Below are 22844 nucleotides of genomic sequence, written 5' to 3' on the forward strand. Positions count from 1 at the left end.
TAAGAGCCCCCATAAGACTTTTTTTCTGAATCTTTCATCTGGCAACCAGTGTGTTTCATTTGGTCACCACCAAGGAATCCAGGTTCTGTTTGGGAAATGGGCTGAGGAAGGCACCCCGTTTGTATCTCAAGAACTTTCTTCAGTCTTCTGGAGACTTTTATTATAGCTCACCTCTCCCTCCCTCATGCACCACCCAACTTCCACCGACCATCGCTCTCTCTTCTTCTCCCCTGAATTCTATTTCTCTGTGTCTTTGATGTAAATATGTTCCTCGTTCTTTGCCTGTCATTGGACTTCAGTGAGAATGGCCTTCCTGGTTACTGTCTGGGCAACTTATTAGTGTAATTCAATTTCTGTGTTATAACCTAATTTCAGTCTAGGCAGTGGGGAAGAAAGGATTGCTCAATGTTAATAGCCTTTATTGTTGCTGTTCTGTGTGTTCTTTTTCTCTACTCTACAGTTAAATGGATTTCAAATGTGGGGCTGGATAGGAGAGGTATTGTCATTTGTTTTTGTGTTCAATGGCTTTTGAACTTCTTACCATCACTTCAAGGCCCTTTGCAATCTGGGCACTGCCTCTCTCTCAAAACCCGTGACTCTTTTCCCTTGTTCATGATATTCTGGCTGCTATGGAATTCTTGCAGTTTTTCAGGTGTAACAACTTTGTTCCGACCTGGTGACCCTTGCACTTGTTTCTTTCTGCTTCAACATTCTTCTTTCTTCCAGTTCTTTGCTTGGCAAACTCCATCAATCTTGCAAAATCTTAAGTTAACTGGCCATTTCAAAGAATCCACGTATGACTACTTAATCCAGTATAGGTTCTCACAGAAACTTGTTTTTCTTTCATCATAGCACATTTTGTAATTTGCACTTATAGAATTATGCCTTCCTTTATTTAACACTTCTGTTCATCCCTAGACTGAACACTTCTCTAGAAAAGGCCGTGGCCAGTTAGCATATTATCACATATTCCCAGCCTAGCACAGTGAAGGCCTCAACAAATACCTGAATTAATATACTCAACAAATACTTGAATTGAGAAAAGGAAACGGATACGAAATAATGAAAACTTAGAGATGGTTTCTATTAGCATTATTAAATTATATAACTTATTATTGTTACATAACTCATTATTAACAGCTTGAAGATCTGGAAGGATATTTCAAAAAACCTAATTTTGTCTTACCCAAGTAGACTTTTGAAAGACTAAAGAGCTTTTGGAGTTTTTCAGCAGTTTAAGGAAAGCCCAGCTTGATCAATAGAATTGTTCCCCCAAAGTCTCTGTCCTTTGTTTTAAAATGAGAAAACACTGTATTCTCACAATGTCTTTCATGCTCAAAGACCTAACAAGTATTAATTAATCCACAAAAAGATATCTGGCTCCAAAAGGTAGAATCTGGGACTTAAGGTTTATCTGCAAAAGCCTGCTTTGCCCCCAAGCCATGGCAACTTCCTGAGCTCTGTCCTTAAAATCCTCCTAGCTCAGGAGGTAGCAGATGATTCTGTAAAACCTGCCACAGGCTTTTGACTCCTGCAGGGTTATCCATAGACATGTCTTACACTCTGTTGATAAAAATAAACAAGATAAAGATTTAACATGTTATAAACAGGGTTCTTTTTCTTGATCATTTCTTTAGGGGGAAAAGAAAAAGTACCCTGAAAATAATTAGGTCTCATTAACCTAATAATAGAGAATATACAAGATCAGGAAACAAATGCATATTGACAGATTTGATGATTCATGTACAAAACTGTTGCAATATTATAGCACTTTCTAAGCAACCACACTGATTCTCAGGAAATGATTTCCGTCTCCTCTACTGGAATCCTATGGATTTACATACATGTGGCATAAATAACGTCTTCCGTCAGTGAACTGGGTAGTTTCCACCCTGAAATTTTAGATTCAGATTAGGAATGTATTTTGGCCAATATTCAAAAGAAATAAATGCTTTGTTCTGTTTAACTATGCTGCTCACAATCTATTTTCTTAAAAGGAACATTAAGAAAGGGAGCATGACTCCCAAAGGGTGTTAGCCTCTATGAGAGCATCCAAAATGGCAGATTTCATTTTACAAAGTGAATAATTGTTCTACAACACGGTGGACCTAATAAATTTGGCCCAAAGCCAAGGTCTCTCATGTTTCCTGGAGAATGTTTAGTAGAGTTATCTGAATATGAGATATAAAGGAAATGAGATTTATATATCCCAACATTTTAGAAATAAATATGCCTGAAGATGCACACAGTAGAGATGATGGATAATAACACCAAAGGAAAGAATGTCATTAATTCTCAGAAATATTTTCCTGTATATTATTTCATATATAATAGCTCATCCTGGTAGGTACGGCCAAGGAAACTACTGCCAGGACTCCTGGATGACTCTGGAAGCCACTCTAAGGCATGGTGGAAGTGAGGAAAGTTGGAGAGATGAAAGTAGGGAACATACCAGAGTGTGGAAAGAGTATGTGAGTCCTGATAAAAAGAACACAGTATCAGATTAATCAGATGTAAATAAAACTTCATAGGTTCTGAAAAATAATTAAAGTGTCAGTGTGAACAATAATGAATGGCCTGTAATTAATCAGATTTTCTCTCTGGGGAAATGGGTGATTACTGGGGCATTGCTCATCAATATAAGAATTTGGGATGAAGATAAAGTTTCTGCCTTTAAAATAACACTAAGTAAGAAATTCAATTCAAGTAGAGATTGATGGATAAAAGTTGAATGTTATCCATGTTCACAAGACACAGCAAGATAAGCGCTCAAAGAGATGATCCAGGAAAACCCAAGTCAAGACTAGGAAGTAAGCTGATTGGTAGTTCCAAAACTTTTTAGAACTAGTGGCACTGTGTGTGTGAGAGAGTATGTGTGTGTGTGTGTGTGTGAATGAGAGAGGGAGAGAAAGAAGGAAAAAGAGAGAACAGAAAAATATACAGATATGCAGCAAAAAAGAGTGAGATAAGTTGCAAGGTAAAAAACTTAAAAATTATTGTTTTTGCTTCTGTTTAGCAGGACTTCCCGATGTTACTTTTCCAAGGTCATTGGGGCTAAAATAGAGTATTGGGCAAATAGATCTATTATCTATTACTGTATTGTCTATAATTAGTAATATTCAAAGTGAGTTTCATTTATTTAGAACTGAGGCTGCAGAGAAACCCTGCTATATGCAAGTAAATCAACAAATAGCCTTAAGTGTAGGCAGGTAAATTAAGAAAACTATTTCTGAATATTCTAATGGTTCTTCTGATATTAGTTTATACTTGGTATAGTAGCATAGAAAATTCACAATTAAAAATTATATAATAATTTTTGATTAATTTTTTAAATAACCATAATTTGGATTTTATATATATTATAATTTTTATGTAAAAATCTTTGGGGCACGTTTTTGCACTGTTGAAATATAAGTGCATATATATTTTATGTATAAACATACAGACAAACACAAACACAGACATTTACTGAGCTCCATTTTCAGCCTAACTTTTGCCATGTTTCATGAACTACTTCAGAGCAAACTTTTTTTTTTTTTTTTTTTTTTTTTTTTTTTTGAGACGGAGTCTCGCTCTGTCACCCGGGCTGGAGTGCAGTGGCCGGATCTCAGCTCACTGCAAGCTCCGCCTCCCGGATTCACGCCATTCTCCTGCCTCAGCCTCCCGAGTAGCTGGGACTACAGGCGCCCGCCACCTCGCCCGGCTATTTTTTTGTATTTTTTAGTAGATACGGGGTTTCACCGTGTTAGCCAGGATGGTCTCGATCTCCTGACCTTGTGATCCGCCCGTCTCAGCCTCCCAAAGTGCTGGGATTACAGGCTTGAGCCACCGCGCCCAGCCCCTTCGGAGCAAACTTTTTATGCGTTATTTTTACAGAATAATCCAGCTCTTTATAATTATTTGTGTACTTTATTTTCTGTGTAATCCAAATTTATTTAAAATAAAACCAAACAAATAAATCATTTATTTTCCTATTTATTGGAGAATTATAGTGTGCCAGCCTTTATACGAAGTCTTAATAGTAAAACAATAAATAAGACATAGTCCTCCCTTCAAATAGCTTATAGCTCAGTAACAGCAACAAAGGAAATAGGCAATTTTAGTGCGATGGGGCTGGAATAGAGTCCAGACCTAGCTGCTATTGAGAGACAGATCAAAGAAGGGCTACTAATTCAAATTTAAGGAATTAGAGAAATCCTTTCTAGAGAAAATGCTAAGTTGAGATCCACGTAATTAATTTTGAAAACAATATACTAATATATCTAATTATATTGAAAAAATGGCTTTCACTACAAATGTTAGGCATATATTTATTAATATCTGCAACTAGCAACATTGTTTTAATAAACTTTTAATTTCTTATTACATCAATTCACAAACATGTCTTTCCTGAACAAGTACTGGTACCAAAAGCAATCTAAGTAGAAGTACGATATAATAAAGAAAATACAAGTCATGGCCTCTAACTTCAAGACATTTACAATCCAGCCGTGGAACAAGTCTATTACCTATGAAATAAGAGTGAACGATACAAAGCAACGCATGAACATGTGCTGGGATGAAAGACTATAATTGTTATAGGAAATGCAAGCTCCTTCAGGGTAACAGCCATGTCTTAATCACGTTACTACTCCTGGCTTGAGGGTATGTGTTTGAGAGAGGATAATAAATAACGTAAATTGGGGACCATGAGGCTATAGAAAATTTGAAAATGAAATAACAAAAGTGCTATTGAAAGAAGGTTGCTCTGGAATTGCTGCCTAGGATCAGTGGCGGGGATGGGAGAGTGCGATAAGGTCAGAAACATTTCAAGGTTTGGGTGAGGGTTTGGGGGTGCACAAGGAGAAGCATATGGGCACCACAACCGTTGAGGAGAAATTTCATCAGAAAATGATGACTTATCCAAAGGGCCAGGGAGAAAATAAAGAACATAAAGAAAATGTGTTCTAATCCTAGATACATGTTTGCTACTAATAGAGATGGGCTCAGTGGAAAGAGGGAATCAGTTTGGAAAGGCACTGATGAAGGGTTTAACTTGGGGGATTTCATTTCTATAATGACAGAGACGACATCCTAGAACAAATGACTAATTTACACTCAGAGATATAGGATAAGATAAAGGAGAGAAAGTATACAAGCGTAGACCTGTGTAATACAAGCTTGGAAGTAAAAACAAAGACCATTAAATTTTCATTATGCCTTCATTCAACACATATTTACTGAGTCCTTAACATGTTCTAGCAATGCTTGTAGTCATAGGAATGGAGTAATGAACACAGGAGACAGTGTCCTTGCCCTCATGGAACTAAAATTCTGATGGGGTAACAAACTAACAAAAACAAATGCTGTAGTATGCCATCTGGTGGTAAGGTCTATAGAGTAAATTAAGGTAAGAGAGCAGTGTGGATGGAAATGGTGTGGTTTCTTGTTTGTTCATTTGTAGGTTCCTTTCTGTTTTTGTTTGTTTGTTTATCTCTCGCTGCACAATCTTGGCTTACTGCAACCTCCACCCCAGGGTTCAAGTGATTCTCCTGCCTCAGCCTAACAAGTAGCTGGGATTACAGGTGAGTGCCACCACACCTGGCTAATTTTGTATAATTTTAGTAAAGATGGGGTTTTACCATGTTGGCCAGGCTGGTCTTGAACTCCTGACCGAAAATGAGCCCCTGCCTCGGCCTCCCAAAGTGCTGAGATTACAGGCATGAGATTACATCTGGCCCCTCTGGGTTGTGTTTGTTTGTTTGTTTTTGTTTCATTATTTTTTAAGGGAGATTAGGGAAGACCTATCTAAAAAGGTGATATCAGAGCAGAGATGTGAAGCAAAGGAACATATGAGATATCCAAATTTCTGGGCACCAAATAAATAAATAAAGAGATAGAGGCAAAAGCAGGTGGAATGGCCCTGCAGAGGTATCAGCTTCACTGGAGCAGGAGAGAGGAGAAGAAAGGGAGAGGTGAGACTGGGGAGGTTGATGAATCTTCTAGGGCCTAGTGAACCATTGGATGTTTCTCAGCTTTTACCTGGGGTAGACTAAAAGCCAGGGAGGATTTTGAGTCAAGGAGTGATGTGAGATGGACCGAATGTTTATTTCCCCTTAAAATTCACATGTTGAAATCCTAAACTCCAGTGTAATGCTATTAGGAGTTAATTAGGTCATAAAGGTGGAGCTCTCATTAATAGGATTAACGGCTTTTTAAAAGGAACCCCGGCTCTCTTGCCCTCTTTTTGCCATGTGAGGATACAAGGAGAAGTCAGCTGTTTGCAACCCAGAAGAGGGTCCTCGCCAGATCCTGACCAGAATGGAATGCTGATCTTGGACTTCCAGCCTCTATATCTATGAAAAACAAATTTCTGTTGTTTAAAAGCCACCTTGCCTATGGTATCTGTTGTAGTAATAAACTAACTAATCTAAGTAACATAATCTAATTTACGTTTTAACAGGATCACTCCCACTGTTGTGTTGAAAATAAACAGTAGAAAGTGGAAGTGGGTAAACAGGGAGACTATTTCAACAAACTGGGTGACAGATGATAGTAATGGTGGTTAGAAATGAACTGATTCTGGATATATTTTGAAGTAGAGCAAACTGGTTTCTTTGATGTTCATTTATGTTACAACAGAAACAAGGGAAGATGACTGTTAGTGTTTTGACTGAAGCACCTGGAGGAACGAAGTTAGCATCTTGTGAAATGGAGGAGACTTGTGAAATGGAGAACTCGTTTGGGCAAAAAACGGCATCAGTTTCAGATATACTGCGTTTAGGATGTATATTAGAATTGTGTGTAAAAATGCCAGAATTCATAGTACTGAAGTTCAAAGCTGTGGTCCATGCTGGAAATAGAAATTTAAAAGTGGCTAGTGTTACATGGTCTGTAAAGCTACAACACTAAATGAGATGCCCTAGGGAATGATTATAGAGAGAAAAAATAAAAACTGAGTTCCAAAATGAAGAGGGACCAGTAAAGGGATTGAAAAGAGGTGGCTCTCCAGCTAATTGGAGAGTCATGAGAAAGTGGTTTACTGGTAGCCATGATAGGAAAATGTTTCTTTTTAATAAATAATTTAGATTCAGGGGATATATGTGCTTATTTGTTACATGGATATACTGCATACTGGTGGGAGTTGGGCTTCCAGTGTACCCATCACCCAAATAGTGAGCATGGTACCCAATAGGCAATTGATTCAAGAAGAGAGCTATCAATTGGGTTAAATGCTCAGATAGACCTACTGAAGAGATAATTGAGAAGTTACTGATGGATTTAACAACATGGAGGTAATCGGTGACCTGGATAAGAGGTGAATGATTGAGATAAAAGCCTAAATAGAGTTGGTTCAAGAGACAAAGGAAGGGCAGAAATTAGAATTAGCAAATGTAGATAATTATTTTGAGAAATTCTTATCCTAAAGTAAAGCAGAGTGAGGAGAAATAGTTGGAGTGAGGATGTGGGATCTGGAACATGAAAAGTAATAGAAAACAGGAACACTGAAGCAAAAAAAGAAATTATTTTTAGTGCTGAGGATGGGACATCCCAAAGACAGCAGGGATGGAATAGCTAGAGATAGACAGGAATACAGTCATCATGGTGCAATATCCTGTAAGCCAATAAGACTGGAAGCATATTGACCAATATGAAATATAGCAGGAAAGACAAGTCGAGTGAGTATAGAGGAAAAGCATATTGTATTTATCGAAAAAGAGGTCATTAAAAGAAAGAAGTATCAAAACATATCAGAAAGGTTAGTCTTATGTGTTTTTAAGATATCTATAATACTTTATTCATTTATGTTATTTATAACATTTCAGGTACTCTTTTACCCACTAGGATACAACAATACACAAAAAAATGAGTCTTATGGAAGCATCTTATGGATGCTGAGTCTATTAATTGTTTTTGAAGACAAGAACAACAATAACAAAAAAAACTATCAACATTTACAATAAGCCCCCTGTAGTCTCTGGTTCCTATTATTCACATCCTTTTGTAATCCTCTCCCCTTGTGTGAACTAGACTTAATGACTTACTTTTAACCAAAAGAATGTGGCAAAGGTGATGACATATTGCTTTTACAATTAGGTTACAAGAGATTTTGACTTCCATCTTGCTAGCAAACTCTCCCTCTTTACTTCTCATCTTGGATGCTTTGAAAACACAAGCTGTTATTTTGGAGAAATCTACATGCCAAAGAAATAAGAACAGCCTTTGGCCAACATTCCTGGAAGAACTGAACCCAGCTAACAACCACATAAGTGAGCTTGAAAGCAGCCCTTCCCCACACAAGCCTTCAGATGAGATCCCAATTCTGGCTGACACTTTTGTTGCAACATTTTGAGAGACTCCAAGCTAGATCCCGCTACTAAATGATGCCCCAATTCCTGATCCACAGAAAAATGAGATAATAACCTATGGTGTTCTAAGTTGCTGAGTTTTGTGGTAATTTATTTTGTATCAGTAGATGAAGAATATAATGACTTAACCACTCACCAACTGTTCCAGTGGAGGAATGACATCTTTCAAGATATGCTGTGAATGATTCCTTCTGTGTCGGGATATCTGCAAATATATTGACATTGGATATTACTACATAATTTTTCTTAATAGAATTTAGTAAGAATACACATAAAAATAACCTATTCAGCGTTATTCAAGTATGTGAATTAAGTAGACATAAAATGAGAAGTAAATGTTTTGGACATTGACTAAATTGAATAAAATATGTACTCAAAGATGGCTGGCTGCAACCACATCTCAAACCCAATTCTCTTCTTACCATGTAACCTTGACACCCCTTTCCTTCAAATGTTGGAGTCTGTGTTCTCTCATGTTAACCTGGGCAGAACTTATGCCTGCTTCAATCAAAAAGTACAGCAGAAGTTCCACTCTATGACTTCAAAGATTGGAAAACAAAAATGTCATACATTCTCCTGTGTCCTCTGAGAACCCTCACTCTTGGAAAATATGTTGGAGGAAACCCAAATCACACCCACAGAGTGAGCACATGGAAAGCCTTATAGGTTTCCAATTGATAGAAAGGCTCAGGTTCCAGCAGACGGCCAGCATCAACCACTAAGCTTGTCCTCTACCCTTCACAGGCTCTGGTGATCATCATTCTATTCCCTATCTCTATGATATCAATTGTTTTATAGCTCCCCCAACTGAGTGAGAACATGTGAAGTAAGAAATGATAAATGCTCAGGTTAATGAATACCCCAATTATCCTGATTTGATTATTACATATTGTAGACCGTGTTAAAACATCACACTACTCCATACATATATATACCCATTATGTACCCCTAATAATTAAAAAATGGAACATTAAATTTAAAAAGAGCCTTAGCCTGGGCAACATAGTGAGACTCCAACTCTACAAAAAAAAAAAAAATTTTTTTTTAATTAGCTAGGCATGGTGGCACATACCTATAGTCAGTCTCTAGCTACCCCAGAGGCTCAAGTGGGAGAATCACTTGAGCCAGGATTTCGAGGCTGCAGTAAGTTATGATCAATACAACTGCACTCCAGCCAACAGAGTGAGATCCCACTCTAAAAAAAAAAAATTAAATTAAAAAAAGAACTCCCAGTGATTGCCTTTTGGCCACTGAGTTTCCCCCAACCTTCAAACTTCCCAGAAGAGGCCTCAAATATATTGTCGGGTAGAAACAAGCTATTCTTGCTGTGCTTCATCTGAATTTTTGGCCAGACTCTAAGCATGATAAAAACATTGTTTCACACCTCTATGTTTCAAGGTGATTTGTAACTAGGACAAAATATTTCATATTGAAATGTTTTTTGTTGATGATGTGAGCTCAGTTTTTTCATAATCAATGTTCTATTAACTCTCATGTCTTCTATTATTAACCAGATGTGTTTAAATACTCAAAAATCACACTTTCTTTATGTGCTTTTGGAACAAATTAAAAGAAATCTTAATGTTCTTTCCCCTGAAGAAGTATGAGAGACAGATTCTACAATGAAACAAAAAGAGAAAGATAATTTACAATCAAATCTTATACTGTTTTATAATTTAATCAGAAGCTCTCATTAATATTGTTTCATATTTACATGGAGAGAGAGAGAAGGAAGGAAGAAGGGGCATGAGGAGGATGAGAAAGAGAGAGAGAAAGAGGGAGAGAGGGCCGTGTAAGAAATTAAAGAAATAAAGCAGGCCTGAGTACTATGTCTAGGAAAGGACTTTATTGTTTTTAGTTCTGGTTACTGGCACATACAACTGACTGAAGGAATTAGATCAATGTCTGTGAAGATTTTGAGAGAATTGTTTTACCAAAAAAAAAAAAAAATCAAAATCCGGACCTAAAAACTCTATGACTCTATACAACTCTGGGGCCCCACATTTGCTCTATGAAAACTGGGTTATGAAGAAAGTAAAAATCTAAGGAGATAATTCTCCCTAATGTTCGCTTCACAGGTGGCCTATGGGAGATAATTGAGAAGGAAGAGACTTCAGAAAGCAGGGTGAGAAACCCTGGAGAACAGTGGCCATGGGGAATTTCAGAAAGGAGAGCCGGGGACTGTCTCGACTTCCAGGGAAGTTGTCTCACGGAGTCTGACCAGTAGGATTTAATTATCATTTTGATCCAGTGACTGTTGGCTGTTTACCTATTTTTTCTTTTACAAATGAGAAAGGTTTTTGTTTGTTTTTCCCAGGTACCAAGTTATTGCTCCATTGTTGTCTATTTGATGCAGTGGGGAAAGTGGTAGAGAGAACTTATATCTCAAGCTCTAAATCACTTATCTGTGCTGTCTCCCCACTCCTCCCGTAAAACCTGGACTTTACGGAAAGAGCTGTTTATCACTAGAGATTCTGAAACTTGAGTTTGATGCTGTAACTGGATAGGACTTTAGGCTGTGTCCTTCAGGGAGGTGGATGGATGGATTGCTAAGTGCTGGGAAACAGGTATAAATGGCTATATGGTGAAGGATAGGGAGGGCTGAACGGCAGGCTGGCTGTTCACCAAAATTTCATCCTCTTTTCTAGATGCTACATTTCGCAGCCTGCCTTGCAGTTTGGAGTGGCCATGTGACTAGTTCAGACCAACGGATGTGAGCAGAAACAATGCCAGCCACTCCCTGGCTAAGGCTATTAACCAGCAAGTGTTTCCCCTCCATGTCCTCTCTTTCCTCATACCCTGGCTGGGAAAACAATGAACAAGGCCCTACGGAGGGATGAAGATGCAAGATGGAAGGAGTTTGGACTCTGAATCACCACGTGGGGAAAACCATACATAGGCTAGTAAAACTCACTTTGTTTTCTTTAGTAAATTTTTATTGTGGAATAATTTTATATTTAAGAGAAAAGTTGCAGAGGGAGTTCCTGCAGAAAACTTTCATCTAACTGTTACATAAGTGAGAATAAGCTTCTATTTTTTGGAACTTCCATCTATTTTAGAGGATTTTACAGCTGCTAGCATTACCTTAAATATGTTACCCATAATTGATGCTCAGTTAACGTCTAAATGAAAGGTCTTATGCATAAGGAAACTGAGGGCAGACTACTTAGTTAATGGGAGTGATCCTAGAAACCCAAAATTCAGACTTATTAATTATCCACTATACTTCAGCTTCTTCTCAGGAGTGGAAGAACATATGCATTTAGTATCTAAACCTCTTTAAAAGCAGAAATTTATTTTATCTTGCTATACATTTAGAATGTACTACTCTTAATTACTACTCATTATACTAAGATTTATACTCTCCACTGAAAATTTCATACATATGTCGTATATTTAACTTTCAAGAGTGGAAGAGTTCCAAGATGGAAGGAGTTTTTTTGTTCTATTTCCTTAAAACCCAGCTAGATTTCCAGTCTTAGGGCAAAAGTAATTCTCCTGGAAAGTAAAGAATCTCAAGTTTTAAGTGTTAGAGATGTAGCAAGTAAATGTCTCCACAACATTGATGAGTGGGCACTTGGCCTTTAACTATGTCAGTTGGACCATTTATTCTATGGCTAACTCCACGCCCTCTTTCATCTGACCACTACTAAATTCTTATGGGCTCTAAATATTGTCTGTAAATATTCCCCTCCACTCACCTATAGAAAGCTTTTGTTTAAGGTAATGCTTGGAAATGTGTGGTGTACATATTATTAGGGGCATGAGAGATTATTTTAACTGATGAGTGTTTTCATTGTAATGAATTATAAAACCCTAAGGTTTCATAGAAAAATGTATCACACCAAAACCATTTACTAGTGATATGAATATATTTTATTTTAAAATAAAGCTATTTAAGTTTAAATAATATAGTTAAATAAGTAATTTATGGTATGAAATATGGAAAAAACTCACAAACATAGTAAGTGAATGACTACAGTTTGGGAAACAAATTTAAATCAGAAGACTCAAAATAGAAACTGAACACATACTTATTTCACCTTTGAAGGGGCCTGTTGAGTCCATGGTACAAATAAGAATGCAAATTGAGAAATGTATACAAACATAATATTGTATGCTAACATTTATTGAGTACTTATTGTCTGCCAGGCATGGTTCTATATGTTTTGCATTTATTAGCATGTTTAATTCTCACCCAAACCTGAAAAGGTTAATAATACTAACCATTTTTATAAGTATCGAAGTGTAAATACAGTTTAAGTAACTTTGAAAATCCATAGCTAATGAAAGGCATAGGTGGTATTTTAACTGAGATCTAAGAATAAGCTCAACTATGACACTTTATTGTTTCTCCAGCAATGTAAGTGTCTGTGTGTGTGTGTGTGTGAGCAGTCACTAAATTCTTGGGGAGCTTCAAAGTTGAGACCCTCCCTGTGCATAAAAGGCTATTTCTAAGGTAGAAATTTAGAGTCAGACTTATAAATTTGTACACATTTATACAGGATGCTAGAAATCAGGTTTCAAATCTGTTATGAATCATCTTAATACTCCTTTAGGGAAAATAATATTGCTGATCATTCCTAAATCAATAAACTTGCCAATCTATCATTTTCAACCAGGTTATGAAGATGTTGAAAAAAGAGAGCTTTCATCACCTGTCTTTGCTTTAATGTTGTTCTCAGTAAAGCATTAGGCCAAGAAATATGTGATCACTCCAAATCAGATTATGTTGACTGAGACGTATGATTTAGGAAATTCTGGATCCAAAATGGCTTAATTGGTTTGCATGGATATCAGGAAAAATTAGGATATTTCAGGATGTCTTTACATAATATACTTAATTGAAATAATAATTATAAAGAAAACTTGGGTCAACCAAAATCTCATCAAGTAAGTTTGAAGGGAAAAAAGTCTCTCCTAAGCCATAGTACAAATAACAGAAAATGTTATAGTACTTATATAGATATTGATTAATAGCTTATTATTATCTGATAATTTTATAGTTATTATGGGACACACTCTTGACAAATATTCCAGCTTGAAACTTTAGATGTCCTTATGAACCATTTATTTCTACCCAGAAAACATTTCACATTTAGTACATCCATATGTCAGTAATTTCTAATAGTAGGTGATCAAAATATACTTGCTTATGTTATAAAATCTCTACTACCAGTAGTGCAGAGAGAATTTCATTTTAAACAGTAGTTTAAAGCCTTCCTCAACAATCTCAGAACTTTTTAAACGTATCTGATATCAAAACCCTACATTTTATTCTTCAAGTTGCTTAGATTAAGTTTCAGAATGCAGACAAAGGAGGGTTCCAACATTTGGTCTTCAGTCCTTTTCACTTTTGCTAGAATTGTTCATTAATCATTGAATTTTGAAAACTTGAATAGAAGAATAATATTAGCAGTAGCTTGATACAACTTTATTTCAATAAATTATTTTCTCTCAAAAACAGAAGCATTTTTGTAAAGCTTCTGAGAAGCTTTAATGTATTATTTTTATATTAGTCTCTTTTATTTTGTTTCCAAGTGTTTTTATATAATATGTAAGCCCCCCCCCTCTAAACAGAAGCGGACATGTATATATGTCTATTGCATAATTAAATGTTAACAGCCTCATTTATTTTGCTAGTACTTACATTTATAAATGATGGAATGTTGGTTTCAATATCATGCTAAAATTCCCATTTGAAAAATTTTGTGAATTTCTACCTCTTAACTTACTTGCAATATTTTATAAAAAGAGAGGGGGCCCTGACAATTCTGTTTCTCTGAACTGTTTATTAAGAGTTTCATTCAAGGTGGCATAACTATGTCTTAAATTATTTTTATTACAATATTCTGCATATTAAGTAACTGAGTTTTCCTAATAAATGTTTGAACTGATGGTAACCCTTCTTTTGGGGAGAAAAAGAAGTCCGACCTTATCTTTTACTGCATGTGGGCAATCTTGTTTTCAATGGCGCTATTTCCTATTGAATTATCACGTCCTGCAAATAGGAATGATTTGTAACTACCATTGAAAAAACTTGAAATATAAATTTCTTCTGACTTGGATTATTTTGAACCTAGTATTACTGAAAATCTGTGTTTTTCCTTATTTATCACCACCCACCACTCTCTCCCTTTCTACTTCTGTTCTTCCCCTCCCCAGGTACTTAGCTTTCTAATTGTGCAAAGCAAAATGGAAAAAGATAGTATTCTGAATATATAATACCTATTTTCCTTCAAATTCCTCTTTGTTCTTGTTAGGATATAGATCATAATTAAGTTTTTCAGATATCTTTTTCTCCAAAAAGAGGAATTAAAAAGTCAGTTTTTCAAAGTGTCATTTTTTCTTCCATTCCTTTTTCATTTATATCTATTTAAAGGATATGAAACTGATGGGCGGGATTAGTATGTGATATATTACACACTGTAAAAATAACAGAATTTGGGCATATTATTTTCCTTGTGTAGGAGGGTCTACTATGAAAGTTATACATAAACATGAAACATTCCACACAGCTCTGATTTTAAATAGATTACCATTTTTGATGAAAGTTTATATCTTGTGGCTTAGAATTGAAATAAAATCACTTGAAGAAAAGCATTAGTTTGTTCCAACATTTTCACAGACATGTACGTTTCTGAGGCGTACCTCCCATTAGCAACGTCCCTGGATACTTGGATGAAAAGCAGAAATAAATCCGTGGTTAAGTTTAGTTTTTATCTTTACAGCTTCTCAAAAGTTTTTTTGGTGTATCCCAATTCTTACATTCAAATCTTCATTTATTTTGCCAAATTCTATTTCTTAAAGCTATTACAATCAGAAATTAAGGAAAGTTAGTGAAGCTTTTTTTTTTCTTTACAGTTAATCTTCTAATTTTAACTATTTGTGAACACATATAAAATTTATCCATGTCCCACAATTATTCTAACACTATCTAAATGCATCTTTTCATAATCCTAATGGGAGCAAATATCATAAACCAAAGAAAGACCCAATTTTTCTGTTTTGTTCCTTATTAATGTATGATAAGTAAACTGTTTCACATTTCCACTTTCCTCCATCTGCCCACAATATCATTCAATTGCCATAGTGGACATCCAGAAACAAATGTTCTCTCTTTTTTGGGGGGAGCGGGGCTCTTCCCTAAGCCTCTTTTGATTGTATGTTATTGTCAGTCAGAAATCTGACACTCTCTTGTTTTCTTTTTTATCCCCTGCACAAAATGAAAGGAAATGATTCAAAAACCTTCTTGAGGACAAATAAAAGTTTATCAGCTTTTCAAAAATGTGTGGATTTTTTTTGGTAAACATCTGCGTCACCTGCAATACCCACCAGCCTCTCACTCCTGGGGTAAGTCTAGCTGAATTAAAGTCAGCTTCAACCACATTTTCCTATATCCCAGACAGCCAACGGGAAGAGTTTGCTAAAATTATTCCAACTCCTTAATATTCTTTCTCTGCTTTATTTAGTCCAAAACACATGTGTTCCACAAAGAAAATCAAACTGCCTCGTGACCTTACTATTTAAATAAAAATTATAGATAATACACACATTTTCTTGCTTATTGCTGAATACCATTCCCTTTAGCTTTCCCCTATCTTTTTTGTATATTTTCACTAGATTGTTTCTCTCTAGAAGTTTTCTCAGACTGAGAGGGGTCATTCATATGGAACCTGGACATACCACAATTTTAGCCTTCAAATCGGCTTTTAAGATAAGAAGCACCAGAGCCAAGAAACTCAGAGATGCCTGGATAATGTAATTTTCTTGGTTTTTCTCTGTAGAATCACTTATTTTTTAGTCATGAATTTCTAAATTGGTACAATGAGAAACTCAGGGCCAAAATAGACATATAAACATTTTATTCTACTCATAGTATTACTAATGGTATTAGATCTAAGACATTATATAATTCATCAAAGCCAAAGCTATAGTTCCTGCCATTAGCAGATAAAATAACTTATTCATCTCTTTCACCCCCAATAATATAAGCACTTATTCTCTTGATATAAACAAAATGAAATAGTTTAGGGAGTAGATTAAGAAAATGTAGGTGGGTAATCTTGAACCAAACTGACATTGTCTCCACAACTCAAGTCATATGTTATATTTAAAATAAAAGATTTAAGACAACAGAATACAATACCAAGAACTACCTCACAAACACCTCATAAGAAAACAACATAGAAAATAATTAAGGATCTGAATGCTAAAATTATCTACCTATTGCTAACCAAATAAAACAAATCATTGTCAAATCACCATTGGCTATGTTTGAAAGAAACAATTTCTATCTAATTTAATGATGTTTAACTGTCTGGAAATTCTTAAATTAGAATCAGGCTTAATTTTCAGTCTCAAATATAAATGTTTCTTTCATTGCCCAGAAAGGCTTTGGTTGAAATAGGAAGTTTACTTCTTACTTCTTCAAGTGTATGTTCCATCACTGAAGAAGAAATTCTCTTTTATGAAAGTTCTGACCCACAATATATCTAATTTAATCCATGATATGTCAAGTTTGACAAAGTTATCTACCCACAGTCAGCTGTCAGTAGTCCACTGACACCTTTCTGCATACATCACTATTTCTTAATGCAAAGGTGGAAAAGTGTTAACTCACTGAAAATGTTCTGCCTGTGTTGGAAGGTCACTTCTAACAGTATTGTGGGAAGCCAAACTTTGAACAATTATAACATTCTTTCAAGAATTCACAGGTTCTCAGTCAAAGATTTAAAATAAGCATATTGAATGTCCTCAGTATCTTTAGTCAATAGCAAATAACTGTATCCTCCCAGTTTCCTTTCTTCACTTGTTCTTTGAGGTTTTCAGAGACCCTAAACTCACCTTCTGCTGCCGAAAAAGCAGATTTAGTTCTGAAGGTTAATCCAACTCAGCAGGATTGAAGGATGGCACTTTTCCTTGGTCGTAAGTATGTTGGCTCAGGCCAGACAGCTGTTAGGACATTCTCCTCTGGGAATCATGCCCTCAACACCCACCGTTGATGCACATACATGGTCTACTGGCTGCCGACTTCCATGCCCATCTGCTCAAATGGCATGGTGCCCACTCACAAGTTGGCTGGATTCTTGCCCTTAGTGTGTAGGTGCCAGGCAATGATGGGTTTAGATGGGCAGCCTGCATAATACTACAAGTGACAAATTTTTTTTCTTTTTTTCTCTGTACAATATCTGTCCTCTGTGCTTCCCTGAAAGAGAAACTTGTGTTTCTCCACCTTCGATTATACCTGTGGACACATGTGGCCTTGTACGGTATGTCCAAATGTATCCAACCTGCCACCAACAGTAAGATGAAAGGGGAGAATTCACAGAGCCCCACATGACAAGTGCTAACACTGAAATGGGTTGGATTGTGAAAATCCTGACCACCTGGAGTCTGTCAGAAGATATTTACCATGGGTGTAAGTACAGCAGACCTCTCATAGATAGCAGTGGCATCAGGAAGCAGCTTAAGTTACAGCACTTTTGTCTGTTGCAGTTCCAGCACAAATCATTTGCCTTGCATTGAAAAGGCACATACAACAGCAAGGGAAATAAATCAAGCAAAAAGAACAAGCTTAATGGGAGCACAATTTATATGTTCAATGAGGGCAAGGGTGCAAGCTATGATATTCAGACCTCAGAAATAACCCTGACTGGAGGTCTTAATGGAAAGAAAAAGAAACAGAAATAGCGTCTCTCTTTCTAATCTACAGCAAACCCATGGAGAGGAATAGATTGGCATAGGAGGTTGTGACTTTAATGATCCAAAGCATATGAATGCTTGTTAGCAGACAGCAGACAGACATAAGTAAGAACAACAGTAATGGCTGCATCTGCAGCCTGGCCTATGGCACTAAACCCAATCAGGCAGTATTGGAGAGCTGTGCCGGAAGGTATGTTAAAGCCGTGCTTTCCTTGTGTGTTTATTTAAGGGTGATTGAATTCAGGGTGTTGTCAGTCTGCCTTGGAGAATGGTTATCCAATGTGTAGGCATGATCTTTCTCTCTGAATATGCTCTGTTGAGTCAGTTAGTTATGTGTGACTACTTGATCTGTCCTAGTCTTTATACAGTGCCAACATTCTCCAGTCCAAGTTCCAAAGGAACAGGGCCTAAAATCTTTTGGCTCCAGAATCAAATTAGGCTTCTCTGCTTCCCTAGCCAGAAGTGCATAAATACCCAATGGCCAAAACCAAAGAATTTGACATTGTGGAATGAATAGAGCTGTCATATACCACTAAAGTGTAGAAATATCTACTGTTTGAAGTCAAGACTAGTTCAACATCTTCAGTAATCAGAACAGACTTCTCTGGACACCTTTATGGGTTAGTCTGGCTTTTGATTGGAAATGTTTCTGGCAAGCTGTTGATTCCAGATATCAGAAATGTAAGAACATACGGTTTAAAAGAGAAAGTCTGCCGTTTTTTTCTGTCAAAGAAATTCTTCAAGGCAGCACATTTTTATAAAAGATGGGTCCTTCATTTACCTCCAGGTTAGCACCACTTACTTAGATGTATTCTAAAAGAGAACTAGTCAAAGAAGAGGTAAATCAGTAATAGTTGAAAAAATATTATTTGAAGCTAAATTGGGAGTTAGCTCAGGAGTTTCTGGTGAAAATAGAAAAAAGAATGAGTAGATTGATCTAAAATTCATTAATCTGATCACTGTGATATGATTTAGCTATCAAAGTTCCCTGATAAATCATTTCTCTCACAACTTGTCACATCCCAAGGTTGTAACAGTAAGAATCACATAAAACTAATTTCTTGAAAACGAAGAAAAGCAGATGTCCTATCAGGGGACTCTTGAGGGCAAGGGGCATGTTTTATTCATCTTTAAATCTGCAATACTTAGCATAGTGTATAACACCATATTGGAATTGGCCTTTCAACTTTTATATTGTACCTCTTTATATATGTGACCTATTATTTATTTGAATTCACCACAAACCTCAATAGCTTTACCCTAAGATACCTTGTTAGAAACATATTCATCATTCTTTTTAAAATATGAACCAAGTCAGTTGCAAGCCTTTTCCAAGTGGACTTCCATAATTTCTCTTAGGAGCTTTGACATCTACTCTTACTGAAATAAGATTGAATTTTCAAAATGACCCCCCACAATGAGTCTTTAATTGAAATAACTGATCCTACTTTGGATACTAGTTCTTTGACCTGTGTAGCATATATAATACTTGGAGCTTAGGTTCCTCTTCTACAGAAAAAAAACCTGACCTTTTGATTGGAAATAATAATACAGATAGGTAGGCCGGTATGGTGGCTCACTCCTGTAATCCCAGCACTTTGGGAGGCCCAGGTGGGCAGATCATGAGGTCAAAAGATGGAGACCACCCTGGCCAACATGGTGAAACACCGTCTCTACTAAAAATACAAAAATCAGCTGGGCGTGGTGACGCCCACCTGTAGTCCCAGCTACTTGGGAGGCTGAGGCAGGAGAATCGCTTGAACCCGGGAGGCAGAGATTGCTGTGAGCTGAGATCACACCTCTGCACTCCAGCCTGGTGACAAGAGCGAGACTCCATCTCAAAAAAATGTATATATTTATAGATAGATAGATAGATAGATAGATAGATAGATAGATAGATAGATACAGATATGAATATAGTTATAGATACATTTCTGCTAATTATAATTATGTGTATAATTGTTTTAGACTGTCTTATATTCTATTATCATTTATCCTCTGAATGAATTATTTAACCTCTTGGTACTTCTATTTTATCAAAATATGACATGGTATAGTACTTATACCTCATAAGATTGTAAAAGAAATTTAAAAATTAATACATATATAGCTTAGAGCACCCGGTAAGCCTTCATAATTATGATCTTCCCCATACCAACTGTATTATTCGTCTTTCAGCTGAAATACGAATGTATTACCCAGTAAATGGGTAAATACATTCTAGCAAATTGATAATTATCATTAAACCAATATATTTATGAAATTCTTTCATGCTTCTATAAACTCTTTTGAAATGATTTATTTCTTTCCTTGAAAAGAAATTCTAACCATTTTCTTCTAAGACATTTGAATGCATTTTATTAGAAAAACCTTCAAACACACAAGGAGATGGGAGTATACAGGGCATGTTCACCAGGAGGCAGGAATCTTAAGATCATCTTCAAATTCTGCCTATCCCAATCTCACCTCTGACTTTCAATAATTTGCCTCACACAAACTATATCTTTCCCTCCCATGATTCCCAAGTCTTGTCCTGTTCTAGCATCAGCCTAATGTCAAAACTCTCATTATCTAAATCTAAATCTTATTATCTCACCAACTGAAAGACTAAAATCTACTCCTCTACATCACCTAAATTCAGCGTTGAAGGAAGTTGAGCTAGACTGAGAGCAGCTATTAAGTAGCAAGTGGGATTAAAACACAGGTTATTTTGTTCTAGAGCCAATAGTGTTTAACAAGTACCATGTTCCATCAGTGCTGTGAGGTAGTTATGATCATTGCCTCAGCTGCATCAATGATGAATCTAAGGCAAGTGGGAAAACGTTGCAAAGTTTGTAGGAGTCAGAGTCTATTGGTTAGCCCAGATTCATCTGATTAAAAACCTCATGCATTCTGTCCCCAAAACTTTCAAATGCTGTACCTACTGCCTCTCAAAGTGGATATTCAACAAATACCTGTTAGCTCACTATCCTTTACATTGTATTGTTTGCAGATTAAGATATGGAATAATATTTATGACACTTTTACTCTGTTATTTTACATATAATCAAGTGCCTATTTTCTATTTTAATCACGTTTCAGATAAGGTTTTTTTTATAACCATTTAGAACATTATCTAAGGTGAAATAATGATAGCAATACTTCGGAAATCAGGGAGATGAGTAGACTAAAGATTTGTGTTTACCACTCTATTCATTCAAAAGTAGTTATGAATTTTTATTTGTTGAATCCTGAAACTGGAAAACAATGTTTAGTTATGATCTGTTATAGATATTACATTAGCTGAGGTAAAGATGTTAGGATAGATTTCTAGTTGAAAGTTGTGCATTGATCATCTATCTTAATCTTCCCTACCTATTGGAATCCTACTGATATCACAGTAAAATAATCAAAATGTGTTATGTTTACAAACTCATAGAGAATGTGAATGCAAACAAAAGAGAATAATATGTCTCAGAAACTTTTAGAAGATAGAAGGTATATGAAAGCATTGTAATGACTTTGTAAAATAAAAGAAGTTAGAACCTGTCTTTGCAGTTGTGGGGATGAAGGTATTAATGACAAAGAAGTTAACAAATTTGCCTTTCACTACAGAATATCCAAGAGGTTGATCACTTGGTAGTGCCTGCCTGGTACCTTGGAAGACATGGTCAAGACTGCCTACAACAGCCATCATTCAGAAAGGCTAGACTCCCAGGCTTACTCACCCATTGCAAATAGTCAGGTGATAGCTCCCAGACCTTCATGAGACGAGATTAAACAAGGAAGCTTCTAGAGTCTAGACTCAAAGTCACTTGACATTGCAGAGGGAAGAGGTGAGTGTGAGACTGCAAACTAGGGGATTAAAATCTACCTCATTAGCAATAAGACTTTTAGTCCCCATCCTCAGTCATCCTCCCAGATCCATCAAAGGCAAAAATATATCCCTTCATCTGGAAATTTGGAGGAGTCTTCTCTAGCAGAAGTAAATGGCTCCCAGGTCCTGCAGACACTAAAATTTGGATATCCCCAATGAAAAGTCGGCTTAATCATGTGATTGATTTACAGAAGACTGTCAGTCAAGAAGTCCAGTGCCCCGGCTCCAAACACAAGGTAATTTTAACCAGCATTTTAAATGCCTCTTTTAAAAATGCAACTAGGCAGGTATGAGTTATTATACATTAACTACTTACTAACTTACAACTAATAATTAAGGAAATATTTATTGTATGAATAACAGCATTGAATAATATGTGCAATGCACTGTTTCAAGTGCTGAATAAAACACCCTCTGCTCTCATGAAGCTTACGGTCTTTAGAAAAAGTTGTGAAATGAAATAAGAATATCAAAATAAGCAAACACAGAAAGAAACTCAAAGTAAGCAGAAATATTACAAGAAACAGATGGAAAGAAACAAACAAAAACTATTAGCACTATAATTGGGATAAGAAAACATACAGGGTTCATAAAAACAGAAATAATAATAAATGAGAGTGGCATTAGGAAAGTAAAAATATAAATATATTTTTTAAATCAAGTAAATTTCAGGAGGAAAAAGTAAGTGACCCAAAAATATCAGGAAACGCTAAGACATGAGGAGAAAGAAAAGATCAAAGCCGGGCATGGTGGCTCATGCCTGTAATCCTGGCACTTTGGGAGGCTGAGGTGGGTAGATCACTTGAGGTCAGGAGTTCGAGACCAGCCTGGCCAACATGGTGAAACCCCATCCTAACTAAAAATACAAAAATTAGCCACGTGTGGTGGCCCGTGCCTGTAATCCCAGCTATTTGGGAGGCTGAGGCAGGAGAGTC

General features: G+C 36.3%; 1 protein-coding gene across 3 annotated transcripts in view; it reads right to left on the reverse strand.

The window, feature by feature from the left end:
* The window catches only part of ARHGAP15 (Rho GTPase activating protein 15), a 638248-nt gene that overhangs the window by 553671 nt on the left and 61733 nt on the right, over positions 1-22844 (reverse strand). For all 3 annotated transcript variants that reach the window (XM_030916186.1, XM_010353830.2, XM_030916185.1), the window contains one exon: positions 8485-8553. In XM_030916186.1, the coding sequence (XP_030772046.1) occupies positions 8485-8553 (69 nt within the window). The remainder of the gene's footprint in view (positions 1-8484; positions 8554-22844) is intronic.

The sequence above is a fragment of the Rhinopithecus roxellana genome, chromosome 14, assembly GCF_007565055.1.
Source record: "Rhinopithecus roxellana isolate Shanxi Qingling chromosome 14, ASM756505v1, whole genome shotgun sequence".
NCBI classification, from domain to species: Eukaryota; Metazoa; Chordata; class Mammalia; order Primates; family Cercopithecidae; genus Rhinopithecus; species Rhinopithecus roxellana.